Source organism: Henckelia pumila, chromosome 4 (assembly GCF_033568475.1).
Source record: "Henckelia pumila isolate YLH828 chromosome 4, ASM3356847v2, whole genome shotgun sequence".
Classification (NCBI taxonomy): domain Eukaryota; kingdom Viridiplantae; phylum Streptophyta; class Magnoliopsida; order Lamiales; family Gesneriaceae; genus Henckelia; species Henckelia pumila.
In genome coordinates, this window is record NC_133123.1 from 157,475,168 (window position 1) to 157,489,816 (window position 14,649).

The 14,649-nt window shown below is 36.1% G+C and overlaps 3 protein-coding genes across 4 annotated transcripts; all 3 read left to right on the plus strand.

Annotated features, from left to right (window-relative positions):
- The first annotated feature begins 3,979 nt into the window (after positions 1–3,979).
- Positions 3,980–8,732, plus strand: LOC140863398 (NAP1-related protein 2-like). 2 transcript variants are annotated; one of them, XM_073266797.1, is made up of 10 exons: positions 3,980–4,241; positions 5,887–6,009; positions 6,124–6,174; positions 6,374–6,445; positions 6,531–6,644; positions 6,732–6,793; positions 7,676–7,736; positions 7,849–7,908; positions 8,055–8,105; positions 8,402–8,732. In XM_073266797.1, the coding sequence occupies exons 1-10, from the start codon at positions 4,134–4,136 to the stop codon at positions 8,468–8,470; spliced, it is 771 nt and encodes a 256-aa protein (XP_073122898.1). In that variant the 5' UTR covers positions 3,980–4,133; the 3' UTR covers positions 8,471–8,732. The 2 variants fall into 2 exon arrangements, with proteins under 2 accessions (XP_073122898.1, XP_073122899.1); XM_073266798.1 differs by having other exon boundaries at positions 7,852–7,908; positions 8,402–8,729.
- A 2,676-nt stretch (positions 8,733–11,408) lies between these two features.
- On the plus strand, positions 11,409–12,311 carry LOC140862175 (uncharacterized). Its single transcript, XM_073265181.1, has one exon. The coding sequence runs from the start codon at positions 11,409–11,411 to the stop codon at positions 12,309–12,311; it is 903 nt and encodes a 300-aa protein (XP_073121282.1).
- A 263-nt stretch (positions 12,312–12,574) lies between these two features.
- LOC140862176 (uncharacterized) lies at positions 12,575–13,444 on the plus strand. The gene has a single exon (XM_073265182.1). The coding sequence runs from the start codon at positions 12,575–12,577 to the stop codon at positions 13,442–13,444; it is 870 nt and encodes a 289-aa protein (XP_073121283.1).
- The last annotated feature ends 1,205 nt before the right edge of the window (positions 13,445–14,649 follow it).

Below are 14,649 nucleotides of genomic sequence, written 5' to 3' on the forward strand. Positions count from 1 at the left end.
AGGTGGATCTTGTCCTTTCATATAGTAAAAAGAAATTATTTTTTTTAATATTAATGTTTTGTCAATAAAAGGAACAACATGATAAAGCTAAAAAGTGTAGAAGTAGAAACGCTAGCTGATATAAATGTTTCATGTCATCAAAAGGAACAACATGCTAAGGTAGTGTTTGAAAGAGTTTCTAGAAAGAACTTCTCGGCTTTTTCTTAACAAAATTTTAAAATTTGCGAAATTTTATTAAGAAAAAAATGAAAAATTGTCTCTCAAACAGTACCTAAATGCTTAAAATTAAAAGCCTTCACATTTTGTGCGAGAAAAAATCGACATATATTATCGTCATATTTCAGTCTTATTATAGTCTCATATGTAATAGTTAGTGTATACATAAATGTCATATTAAAAAAAATACAAAAACTCCAAGAAAAGATAGTAATAATGAATTTATAAGACTGAAATTTAATAATATAACGAGAAAAGAAAATTTCCTTTTTCTTTCCATTTGAGATTAAATAACTTTTTTATTCTTTACATTATGATATTTCTATTATATATTTATTTAGGGGAATATGCACATGTAATAATTCTATAAAGCAATTTTTTTTTCCTTCTGAGAGTGTTCTATAAAGCATCTATTTGCACACAATGTATGTTGGTTTTGGCGAAGACACCATTGCTCAAAAAGCAGCAATTATTCCTTGTTTTAGTGTTGCCATGCATGCACCAAAATTAACAAAGGTCCCACCACATATAATCTTTCTTCAAAGTATTCACGTCACATGCAAGAATAAAGGGTAATGCTACATGTACACAGAAGATTACACGTTGGGTTACACAATGCATTTGAAATTACATGATTATCCTATATGCATTTTTGAAAGATTTTTTCCAAATAAAGTGCTGGGATAATCATGTAATTTCAAGTGCATTGTGTAACCCAACGTATAACACTCCGTGTACATATAGCATTACCCAAGAATAAATATCAACAATTGGATGCGTCATCTTAAGAATAGCATCGAAACACCAATATAGTTCACCTATTCGATGCTATATACATACTTAGCATGCACGACGATAAATATTCGAATAAATTATATTTTGTAAGATTTTTTTCAAAAAATGTATTGGTGTAAGATTTTTGCTAAACAGATTCTATATATGGAATTGTTGAGGGCAATGGTGCACCACGCGTTCGACATATGAGGTGCATAAACTTAGCCTTCAATATAACTTTCCATTACCATGTGTTGACAATGACTCTGCGGATTTATCTTCTGTATCTCTGTTCGTATAATTACAAAAAAAAAAAATATGGTTTTACAGATCAATTTTATGAAACAAGTCTTTTGTATTGGTCCATGAAAAATATTATTTTAATTTTATTGTAAATATGATTCAGATTGACCCGTCTCACATGTATAGATAATTGAGATCACCGTCTTTTTTTTTCAATATTTAGAAGAAAAATTTATGTTGATCAGAAGATTATTGTGAAGCTATTATGAAAAATGTCGGTTGAGACGAGTATAATGAGCTGATCAGCGAAACATTGCTAGCTAAGCGCGTTGTATTCTCGTTTAAAAGCAAAAATATCTTGACAGGTTTAAAATTGAAAAGCTATTATAATTCATTGAAGACAAAAATTATTAATGAAGAAAATGATAGATAGGTGTTGGAAATTAATATAATTAGTGTTATTTGGGAAATATCGTTAAGTAGATAAAGCCTAGAGGCGTTGAGTAGTATCATTAATGAAATCATGAGGTCCCGGAGTGGAATGTTTCTTTAAAGGGCCAAATGTGGGTCGAACATCAGTATCACATTGTAATGTGTTGCTTAGAGAAATAAATAAAACCTCCCAATTATTTATGGACCACTCGGATTTTTTTACGATCCGATGCACCGTTTGATTTGAAGGATGAGACATTACCGATTACATCTTTTTTCAACCGACATTTTGGCTCAAGTTCTATGAAATATTTGAGTTATAAATCATTATGTTATCTATATATATTATTGTATCATCCATATATCACATCCTTTGTCATTCTATCTCATGAGCCAAACGATGTCTATGTTTGAAAAAATGTTTTTGCATTTTACTTCTTTGTATAATTTTTAATAATTCGTGTAAACAAAACTTGTTTGAGTAATGTATAACATAATTTAGAACACCAAACGAAACAGACGATTTCGTCTCCTTTTCTTGGGCCTTGTTTGTATTTTTTTTATTATTTTCCTTCGTTCTTTTGATGAACACAAATATGTGACATGAAAATGTAATGTACTGAGCTTGGCCCAAAGATAAGTATTTTATGGCCCATTATTTCAAGTTTTTTGGGTCAAATTCTTCAACTGGGTTAGCCGTCCACTCGTCCTAGGATCATTGATTTTTCTTTTCTTTTCTTTTTAAAACCTTGGATTATTGATTTATAATTGTAACACATATTCTTTATTGTATTCTGAGTCGTCTCGAGCGACGAGTTTTGTTATATTGGATCTTGAACACAAAATTTTATTTTAAATTCGAAATTTTAATATCAGATGAGTTATAAATTATCAACAACTCTAATAAAATTTCAGTCTCAGATGGTCAGTTGATGACAGTCATTTTGAAAATATTCTTAAAAGATTTTGTAAACATTTGGACTAAAACTATTATATATTATTCGTATTAATAAGTCGATTGTTTGTATCACACATTTAGATAATTATGGAAAAAACAACAATTATTTTGATAATAACCTACTTAAAATTATATAATTCATTTGACTTGAATTAGGTGATTTAGCTGAGGTCGCACTTTGGACTATTATGGTTGCATAATTTATCTTACTATCTGATGATACACCAACTTCTTAAAATAATTTGTCGTTCTCTCTAATATTGTAATTTACTCACTCTACACGCAAATAGTACTGTTACAAAATTTTAAATGTGATTAATTATTTTTATGATATTTTTTTAATTTCTTGATGAAATGTTTTAATTTTTAGTCATGATTAAAACAATTTTTTTTTTATATTTTTACAAAAAAAAAATATACGTAATGAAAAAGAAATATTAATATATTAAATTTTGGATGCGAAAATACGAGTGTCGTGATTAGATTACATATTATTTCATATATTTTATGTAACTTTTATTAAATGATTTTTATCAATTTATTTGAAAGGAATAACAGTATTTATTTTAAAGGTTGAATTTAATAGAAGATAATAGGATTAGTCTAGATCGTAAAGGGATTTGTTTTGTAGTAATATTTTGATCATGGCAAAAATATAAATAATTATCTGAGAAGTAATTTGTCGTAAAATATTAATTATTTTCATTTTTGAATGTTTTTTTTTTAAATACAATTTGTGTTTTCCGCTCTAGATAAAAAATCTAGCATCATTATATTTGATGTAGTAAAAAATTACTTGTACTTGACACGTTGCTTTCGCAAAATTCGGAGTATCAACAAATCCTTGTGTGTTTCCTATCGAGATCTTCAGTGGGTTGTTCCTACGTCACAAAACAAAGTCAGAGTAGCCGGGAGGGTTCCCGGCAATGGCACTCCGACGCTCAAGTCACTGATTACTCAAGGAATAATAATCGAGAGTATGACGTTATAGTGCTAAAGAAAGTGTGTACCTTAATAATGAGGTGACTTGAATTATTTATAGATATTCGAAGAGTTTCACGGGCTTGAGCCTTTTATGGGCTTTTGTAGAATTCAGAGTTTGCTTGAATTAAATACAAATAATACTTAAATAAGTTTGGGCCTCAAAAATATTTGGAGTAAACCTTTATAATTGGGCCCTGCCCAGTGGAATTTTTAGACATAACACATCAATATTATAATTTCATTTTTATTCGATATAAATCTTATAATTTCATTTTCATTTCGATATTTATATTTATTTATATTTTTATATTATTTTTTTCCATTACTATTTTAATCATATATGATTTTCTCTTTCGGCCGAATGAACAAAGATTACCTAAAATAGCATGAGCTTCTTTAAAGAAACCTAAAATAGCTATGCATCACCGAAAGGGTTTATTTAGGGTTTAAGCTCAGCCCTTGAAGAACAACGGAACTCTAATATATTGCAATTCTGCCGCTAAATTTCTAGGATTCCTCAGGAAAAATGGGAGTGGACAAAGGAAAGAAGCAGAAATTGGAAGAAAAAGACGATGATGGGGATCTGATTCAATCCATTGAGAAGCTCCAGGAAATTCAAGAGGAGCTCGAAAAAGTAAATCCAATTTCTCTCAGTTTTTGACAGAATGGCTGTATTATGCTTCTGTTTTTGGTGGGTTGCCTCTAAATTAGAATTTGTTGTTTTCTTGGGTGAAATATTCAATTTTTATTGGGAGGAGTACTATATCCCTGAAGAAATTTTTAGGGAAAAAGGTGTTTGATTTAGTGGGGGTGATTTTTTTTTTCAAAAGCATCAAACTTTAGGATTTTTCAGTCAAGTTTGTTCAGGACTCGGGAAGTGTGCTCTTGGGTTGAGTTTTGAGAATTATGGATCATGTGAAAGAGATTATGCGTTGCCTTTATCCCTTATCTTATGTATGGGACTTGGTTGCCAAGGGTAGCTAGCTGATGAAAATAATACATCAATTCGTATCCACAGAACCTACTTCACCAATTTTTGGTCTGCTCCTGTTGTTTTTACAAGGAATGAGTTTGCAAAGCTTTAACTTTGACTTATGTTTAGAATGGAAATGTGCATCGTATTGCTAATTGAATAAAACTTTGATCTTGATCTATATATTGAGTCGTCTGCATTGCAATTTGCTGCTAGGTTAGTGGAGGTATCTAGTGCTAGGATTTGTTGGCAATTTGTTTTCTTTTTTTCTTTTTATAATTGATTAATTGTGTTACGATATTGACTTCTTGATGAAGTATTTGTATTGGAATTTCATATCCACTTTGTCCATTACATCCTCTCATTGTGATCGAGATCCAGAGACAAGGCAGAGTTACAGGCATTAAGTAGGAAAAATAGTTTATCATCATATTTGACTTCAGGCTTTTGTCATATTGGACATGAAATAGAACCCTTATGACTATTTAGTAAGATTTGCAGACTGAGATAATCAACCATGGAGGAAAGAGAGTGCTATTCACGTTTTTCTAGCGGATTACGCTTGTAAAGAGATGGAAGATTAACTGAAATGTGGCAAGGGCAGAGCCCCCTGTCCCTGGTGTGGGGAGGCAAAATTTCCAGTCCTCAGTTTTTATAATATTTTTTGAGAGGGTAATAAAATTCAATCCGGAGCTAAAACTGAAAATTTTTCTAGAAAACAATTTAGAAGGGTTTCTTATAACTAGGAGGTGTAGTTACCGTGGGTTGGATGTGGCTCTGCCATTGACATGTGGGTTATGTCACTTGAATTTGGCATTTTGTAACTAGACCTTTTACTGATATGCCATAGATACCATACCAGTTGTGAATATGACCTGGGAATAATTGAGAGGTAATAACTAATAATAAAGATAAAGGAAAGTGAGGACTGGATCTTCAGTTTTCTTCGAGATGGTCTCCATATTTTCTTCATTCCTGTTTGTGTTCATCACTGCATGCATGATAAGGTGTGTATTGGGGAAAAAATTCAGTGGTGAAGTGGTTGCTCCAATGCAATAAACAACTGGAGTTTTCTTTTTCTCCTTTTTTTGGGGTCTTAACTCTGACAGTTCACTGGATACTATTGGTTGCCTTTATAATAAAATTGATAACTTACTATTGATAGCTATTTTAGGGTCACACTATTGCGTCTCTAAGATAGCAGCACCTTGGTGGCTAAGATTTTTTGCTCTTTTTTCTCATTCAGAACCTTGAAAGCGAATAACTAATGCTAGAACAACTTGATTATGTTCCTTCTGTTCTTCAGATCAATGAAGAAGCAAGTGACAAAGTCCTGGAGGTGGAACAGAAGTACAATGCTATACGCAAGCCCATTTATGATAAGCGAAATGAACACATTAAGTCCATTCCTGATTTTTGGTTGACTGCGGTTAGTGACCGTCAAAACTAATTCTCTGAATGAAAAAGTGCATGCTATATTGGCAAGTACTTTTCACTGCTTGAATATTTGTCTCTTTGATTGACATGATCCCTCTTCCTGCAGTTTATGAGCCATCCCGCTCTTGGTGAACTTTTGACTGAGAAAGACCAGAAGGTTTCATCTTTCTCTCCGTTTCTAAAGGAAAAAATAGGAACAATTATGATTTGTTTTCTCTTTACAACCTTCACAGTTTTTTGCCCTCTATTGTAAAAAGCTGTTCCACTCGTGCGCAAGGATCTTCAAAGTCGTGATTACTACTTTAATCTGTACCCTTTATCTGCTTTGATTGGGTGGTGTCCTTTTCTTTTGCTAGGTTTTCAAGTACTTGGGCAACCTTGAAGTAGAAGAATCCAAAGATGTGAAGTCCGGTTACTCAATAACATTTGTGAGTGTCCTTAAAAATTCTGATTGTATGCTTGTTTTTTTAAAGCTTTTGCAAGTTTTGATATGATATTTCGGTGTCCTCTCAGAATTTCGATCCCAATCCATACTTCGAAAATAGTGAGCTTACAAAGACTTTTACCTTTCTTGAGGAGGGAACGACGACAATCACTGCGACATCAATTAAATGGAAAGAAGGCATGGTAAGCTTTTTGTGCATCATGATAATTTGAAGGCAGTCAAATTGTTGCCTGCATTTTGATTTCATTGGGTGCTCCTGGCTCTTGAAGGACATTCCTAATGGTGTTGTTGAAGAAAAGAATGGGAACAAGCGATCTCATGTTGAGGAAAGGTTGTTCCTTCTCTTTTCTTTTTTCGTTCCCCACAACTTTTTGTGTAGCATTGTAAGTTAGAGCTTGGGGGTAGGTTTCCAGCAGTTCCATACCCATTTGAGCAGTCCTAAATTCTCTGTTGATTGACGTCTGAATTTATCAACCATATGTCTTATGTGTCCATATTTCATGTTTGTCACTAAAACCCCTGACATTAGAGCAACATTTATAGTTTAGGATATCAGAGCTTACTGTCTTCAAACAGATTGATTTTTTTCATATACCATTTTGTGAACGCACTGAACGGATACTGCAGACTCCTCCTATTTGTTCCTTATTTGTTAGAAATTTCTACACCACAGTCATAAGCGTGCTTATGCGTTAAGCTAATTTGGTACAATAATGTGGGCTAGGTTTTTTGCCTTTTCACAGCGGAAAGCTCCGGCCAGCTGGCTTTTAAAAAACGCATCTTATTGACCATAAAAAAATGTATCTGATTGAAATGAGGCCATTTTAATTTTTAGGTCCTTGTCATCAGAAATATTATTTAATTATTAACTAGTACTTTAACCGAATGGAGACCTCAGTTTATGAAATGCATATGCTTGAAATAATTAGTAATTTGATGCTAATTTTCTTGAACACGTATTGCTCACCTAACTCTTAAAATTGTTTGCTTTGTAATCATGGAAGACACTGTAAATTTGTGAAATATAATTTCTAAAGAGAGGTATGGACCATATTAAACTGCTTGAGGGCTGCCAGACGAGCTCCGGGGGAGATTATTATATGGTTTTTTGTTGAATAACCTGCGTTTAATTTTAGTCACATTGAACATCTTAGGTTTGTGTATTTCTGTGTTTTTGCTCACTTAATTCAGTTACGATGTGAAAATGATGCAGCTTTTTTACTTGGTTCAACGAGACTCAGCATAAAGGCAATATGGTTGAGATTCATGACGAGGTAAAATATATGCAAATCACATAATTCTTCCAATCATTATCTTGTTGAAATGCTGAAATATATATAAATTGCATTCATGCTCTTCCTTATATTGCGAACCTTATTTTCGTAGCAGGTTGCTGAAATCATCAAGGAAGACCTGTGGCCAAATCCCCTCACGTACTTTAACAATGTAATATTCGCTCTCATCTTTTCTCCTCCTGTGTTCAAGAGATAAAATAGAATTTTAGCGAAGTTCAATGCGAGCACGACTTTGAATCTGAAGTTCTTTTTTATGTGTTCTTGGTTGTTGAACCATTATAAATTTCGCTATCGTAGGATGCTGACGAAGAAGAATTTGAAATGGATGAGGATGACGAAGATGATGAGGCAAGTGCGGAAAAATTATCTTCAATAGATTACGTAGACTAGTGTTATTCATGAATCATCACCACAAAAATTTCATCTCGCCTGCTTCCACGTTAGACTTCGATAGCCATCACTCTGTGTCAATGAACTCCAGACCCGCGTTTTGCTAGTAATCATATCTTAATCTTGTTTTTCGGTCGTTAGCCATGCTCATAAATGAAAATTGAAAGACAGGAATCAAAGGCTGTTGCATTTTTTAGGATTTTTATATTTAATTGACGATGACGATGTGTTATATTTTTGCTACGTCTATGCAGGAAAAGGGCAGTGATGATTCAGAAGATGACGATGGTGGCGACGAAGAAGACGACGAAGATGAAGATTGAGACAATCAAACAAGTATAAAAGTGCTTTAACATTATCTACTTCATTCCTGATCCTTTTGTTTCTGTTTAGTTGTCTCATTTTATTTTTTCCCCTCGAGTTTTTTTTTTTAAATAGCAGGCTAAGGCCGAATTATGACTATATTTGAATTTCACTCAACGTTTCCTGAAAACATTAGAAATATAATTCACTTTTTAATGTAAAGCTGATTTTGATTCATGATTGAAATGAAAAGAAATTAAAATTTTGTAATGCAAAACTCATTGTATTTTTAATAAATTAGTATTTTGCCTGTGCAATACACCTCATATTATTTTATATAATTAACGATTATAATTAGTGATCAAGAACATTTGAATAGGTAATTAAAGTACAAATAAACCCGTGCGATACACCTTATATTATTTTATATAATTAACGATTAGAATTAGTGATCAAGAACATTTGAATAGCTAATTAAAGTACAAATAAACTAAATGTATCGTACAATTAGAAAACAAAAAAATATTATACAAATTTTGAAAAGCTTCCTTAAATACAACATTTGTCGTTGAATATTTTTGGTTGTTATCACTGGTATATGTCGAGATTTTTAAACCATTTTGGACCATTGGGAATTGAGATTCGTAACTCTAGATACAGTGGCATACAACTAACCATGACTAAAAATGGAGTTTTTCAAAAGAAATTCTACATGGGACAATGATTAACCCTAACTTTTGTTGATTGTCATTATGTATGATATAATTAAAGGATATTGTTTTCGTTGCAATTTAAAAGGAAGCCTTGGATCAAAAGGTGTTAATGACATTTTTGGAATAAACACTTTATGACTTGCGTTACTTCCAGCAAGAATTTGTACTCTCAAAAATATGATTTTCGAGCCTCGTCACAATCACTCTAGTGTCATTGCATAATCATGGATTTGATGTATGTTCCACAACAACATGACTGGAGTTGCAACGTTCAAGTTTAACTCGTGATTCGGTACTCGAAAACATTTTATGCCATTTAAGAATTCAGAGTACACACATCATGCAGAGGTCAACATTACTATCCAAGTGACACGTCGTATCAGAACTCAAACACAACCTTCCATCAGAATGTTTAAAGATATCATGTATTCATTTACAAACTGAACGACATCAAGAGTCGGTGCCAAAATAGCCCCTTGTTGAAAGTGCAGTATCGCTGATAGTGTTGCCCAAAGATGGATGCGTACCCTCCACAATCGTTGCATAGGATCATTGTCATCTTTCAGCAAAAGTGCATCAGGAATATCGATGGTCGCATAGCCGTCATTTGGTTCTCCAATTTTTCTATCTCCTACATCCGCAATCCAATCCGAAAATTGCTTTATTTTAGTGCATTCTTCATCATAACCTAAATTATGTAGTCGCATGTTTTTTTGTCAATCTAAAAAATGTGCAATCTCCCATATATATGAAGAATTGATAGTGGCAAATATCTTGTCTATTGTCTTTTGGAATTATGGGCAGTATTTGACGAAAATCGTCACCGAAAACAATGTTTTGCCTAAAAAAAGACAAACGAAGGCTTGAAGGATTAACACATCTCATTACATCATTCATGTAGATTCAAAACAAAACTTATGCATTATTGGAGCCTCATCACAAATGATAATTTAAGATTTTACAATGAGTTCAGCAAGCGGATTCCCTTGTTTGATATTGCATGTTGATTTCTCGTTAGGATTAAATGAAATTGCAAAACGAGAATGAGCCATTCTACCACCATGTAGTAGAAGAGATGTTATACCACTGGATGCCATATTCAAAATAATTTCTCCCTTCGATCTCAACAATGCTTACATAATCTTTCAAATAAATTTTTTTCTGGTACCTCCATATCCATATACAAAGAAGACTCATCCCTTATTTGAATCAACCGTATTAATTATATATCATATACATAACGTTGCTCGGAGTTCAAATTATTAAGGAGATTATAATGTTTTTGTAACGCCCAAATTTTAGAATGACCGAACTCGACCGCATGAGAAATATTTATGTGATTTTAAATTTTATCTGATTTTACATATCTGATGTCCCTAAAAAATATACGGGTCTAACCCGACCCGAGCCCAATAATCCATATTTTTGGAAATGCACTTTGAGGCACATTTAGTCTTATTTTATGAGAAACCCAGTCTGAAATGGCCCTATTAGGGAATAAGATCGTAATCATGAATACATGGGCTTGAGCCCTAACTAGGTATGGTTAGAGCCCGACCCGAGCCCAGGAAGGGCCCAATATCTGGAACTTTCCACTACTCTCGGACACATGAAGATCATCAACAGATAAGGACAATATCTTATGAATACAAGATTTGATATTATCTTTAAATTGATATTAGAATCCTACTTGGTCAGGGCTCTTACCCGAGTAGAGTCCTACTCTAACACATGTTCTACCTTGACAAGGTAACCTACCCCTCCAAGCCCCTATAAATACAGGTATGGTTCATGGTTTATTCATTCATATCTTCTATTCACTTCTTGTTCACACACTCACGCACGCATATTCTTTTGTTCTTACTTTTTGTCAAGCTCTTTCACTTTCGAGCACTAACTTAGGAGTCAGAGGGGTCACGCCGAAAACACCTTCGGCGCCCCCTAACTCAGATTTTGTCTGTGCAGTACACGTGAAGCCCGACCCAACCCAGTTTGTGGAGGATTTGGAGATCCGCTCTACCAGACCGAACCCGGAGGAAAAAATCGACATCATCAATTGGCGCCGTCTATGGGAATTTGAAGAAACAGAGTTAAGATGGTTGGCACGAATGGAGTAGACGCACAGATGGAACAAATGGTTGCGGCCGCTGTCGAAAAGGCTATGGCTGCAAGGGCTGCCAATCTCCCTCCCCCACCACCAGATTAGAACGCGCAATTAGAGGAGATCGGGAAATTGAAAGAAGAGATGGAGCTCTTGAAGAAGAAACAGTCAGGATATCTAGCCATGCCAGTTCGGAATATTCCTTTCTCTGCTGAAATATTGGAGTCCGAACTTCCCAAAAACTTTAAATTTCCACATGTTGGGGAATATAATGGGAAAGGGGACCCGGAAGAGCACCTGTCCCGTTTTGAGAATGCTGCGTTATTGCATAAGTATTCTGACCCGATCAAGTGTCGGGTCTTCCTCAATACTTTGATAGGACCAGCACAACAATGGTTCAACCTACTACGTCCAGGAGATATCACGGAATTCAAAGATTTCAGCAGAGCCTTTCTACACCATTTTGCTAGTAGCAAGAAGCACCCCACAACCACTCTCAGTCTTTTTGCTATCAAACAGCAAGGTCAAGAAGATTTGCGAATATATATTCGTCGATTTAGTGCCTTGGCCCTTGAAGTACCTACTGCCACTACTGATCTGCTCATCAGTGCGTTTACCCAAGGACTTACTACAGGGGATTTTCTTAAATCTCTGATCAAAAAACCACCGTCTACCTACGATGAACTGCTTGCTCGGGCCGAGAAATATGTGAATCTAGAGGAGGTGCAAGTTTCCCATTTGAATAGTGGGATGGACAGGTCACCAAGTCCGAAGAACACCAGGATCCCTAACATACCTCAGAGGATGGGACCATCTCCCCAACCCGAACTCCTGGGACAATTCACCTCTTTCACCCCGCTAAGTATGGGTAGGATTCAGGCCATGCGAATATGTGAAAAAAAGAGACTTCTACAGAGGCCTCCGTGGAGTGAGCAGGGGCCTCGCAGGCCGAAATCTGATAAGTATTGTGATTTTCACAATGAGTACGGGCACAATACTAATGATTGTCGTCAACTGGAGCAAGAGATTGAGAGGATAATTCAATAGGAGCCAGGGATGAAGGATAGGTTGGCAAGACAAAAAGGAGGATATCCCTCAAATAAAAGGAGTCGAGAAGGCCCCGATCAGTATGCACCAAGACCCCAACCTGGGCCGCCACAGGGAAATTTCCAGCGTCCGAATCAAAATCAACCTGGGAATAATCAAGGACCACCCCCTCCCGCGAAAGGTATCATCAACATGATATCTGGTGGACCGACTGATGGAGATTCCAATAGGCAAGGAAGACAAGCAGTCGGAAATTGAGCAACATGAAAATAGCCGACCAGGTGGTTAGGACAGGCCCGACCCTTTCCTTTGGCCCAGATGATCTTAAAGGCTTGTCAGATACTACTCATAATGACGCACTGGTTATTCGAGCTCTGATCGCTAATTATGATGTGGCCCATATTTTTGTTGATTCGGGAAGCTCGGTCAATGTGCTATTCCAAGAAACCATAAATCAGATGGATTTAGGGGAGTATAAGGTAGAACCAGTGGTGACGTCGTTGTTCGGGTTCACCGGCCATGCCATCCGACCTACTGGATTGATCAATTTACCGCTTACTTTGGGAAAGGACCATACTAGTAAAACACGGATTGTCAGCTTTATTATCGTGGATGCACCCTCCGCATACAATGTTATCTTGGGAAGACCGGCCATGACTATCTTCATGGCCGTAGCATCAGCATTATATCAAAAGTTCAAATTTCCTGTGGGTAATGAAATTGGCGAGGTTCAAGGAGATCAGAAGATTTCTCAAAAGTGCTACATAGGAGAGGTACGGATAGAACAAAAAGCAGTCAAAATTAATCATGATGACCAACCCGGGCCTATAGGTCGGGAACAAATAAATTTATTGGAAGATGATACCCCTCCTACTACCGAAGAAGAGTGCGAAGAAATTTTGATTTGCCCTCCGACCGGGTCGGTCAAGATTGCTCGGACGCTAGAAGCCCCTCTTAAAGAGCAGTTAATACAGTGTCTGATGGAGAACAAAGACGCCTTCGCATGGTCCGTATCTGATCTCTTGGGAGTACGGAGAGAAGTAATGGAGCATAAGCTAAATTTTATACGGGACTATCACCCTATTATTCAGAAAAAACGACACTTTGGGCCCGAAAAAGACGCTGTGATTTAGGGGCAAGTTGAGGAACTTTTGAAGGCTGGACACATTCAAGAAGTATACTTCCCGACCTGGTTATCAAATGTGGTCCTGGTACCCAAGTCCTCAGGTAAATGGCGCATGTGTGTAGACTTTCGAGATCTGAACAAGGCCTGCCCAAAGGATTGCTATCCCTTGCCCCGAATAGATCAGCTGGTGGATTCTACATCTGGGCATGAGTTGTTATGCTTCCTGGACGCCTATCAGGGATATCATCAAATTCCCCTAGCCAAGGAAGATCAGAATAAAGTAAGTTTTATCACCTCCACAGGAACTTATTGCTATGTGGTTATGCCCTTTGGACTCAAAAATGTTGGGGCCACTTATCAAAGATTAATAGACAAGGTGTTCAAACAACAGATAGGCAAAAATATTGAGGTGTATGTGGATGACATTCTGGTCAAGACTCGAACAGCTAAACAATTCATTACCAACCTGACTCAGACATTCCAGACACTACGCGAATATCGACTAATGTTAAACCCGAGCAAGTGCACATTCGGGGTTCAGACCGGGAAGTTTCTAGGGTTCATGGTCACAAGGAGAGGAATTGAAGCTAATCCGAAAAAAGTTCAAGCCATTATCTCTATGACATCGCTTAAGAATATTCACGAAGTACAAAGGTTATCAGGAAGGATTGCCGCATTGGCTCGGTTCATCTCAAGATCGGCGGATAAAAGTTTTCTTTTCTTCAAAGCACTCAGAAAAACTAAAAACTTTGAGTGGGATGAACAAAGCGAAAAATCTTTTCAGGAGTTGAAAACATATCTAAAATAGCTACCGGTGTTGAACAAACCGGTACAGGGAGAAGAGCTCTTTGTGTATCTAGCGGTCACACCCCGTGCTGCTAGCTCGGTCCTGGTCCAGAAGGAGGGGGTGGCTCATCTACCCGTCTACTTTGTCAGTCACGCCTTGAAAGGAGCGGATCTTAACTACATGACATAGGAAAAGTTAGCTCTGGCCCTAGTCATTACAACCAGAAAGTTAAGGCCCTATTTCTTGTCACATCCGATCACTGTTCTTACCAACAGCGCCTTAGGAAAAATCGCGGCCAACCCAGATTCATCCGGAAGATTGATCAAGTGGATTATATAGTTAAGTGAGTATGACATAAAGTTTGAGCCCCGTAATGCCATCAAAGCTCAAGCCCTAGCTGATTTCTTGGCAGAGACTGTTCAGTT

Bases quoted from the DNA above. Each gene is read 5' to 3' on its own strand.
- LOC140863398 (XM_073266797.1), top strand. From the start codon at position 4,134: ATGGGAGTGGACAAAGGAAAGAAGCAGAAATTGGAAGAAAAAGACGAT. The intron at 6,446-6,530 runs GTGAGTGTCCTT...GTGTCCTCTCAG, and splicing joins CCGGTTACTCAATAACATTT to AATTTCGATCCCAATCCATA. The intron at 6,645-6,731 runs GTAAGCTTTTTG...TGGCTCTTGAAG, and splicing joins TTAAATGGAAAGAAGGCATG to GACATTCCTAATGGTGTTGT.
- LOC140862176 (XM_073265182.1), top strand. From the start codon at position 12,575: ATGAAAATAGCCGACCAGGTGGTTAGGACAGGCCCGACCCTTTCCTTT.
- LOC140862175 (XM_073265181.1), top strand. From the start codon at position 11,409: ATGGAGCTCTTGAAGAAGAAACAGTCAGGATATCTAGCCATGCCAGTT.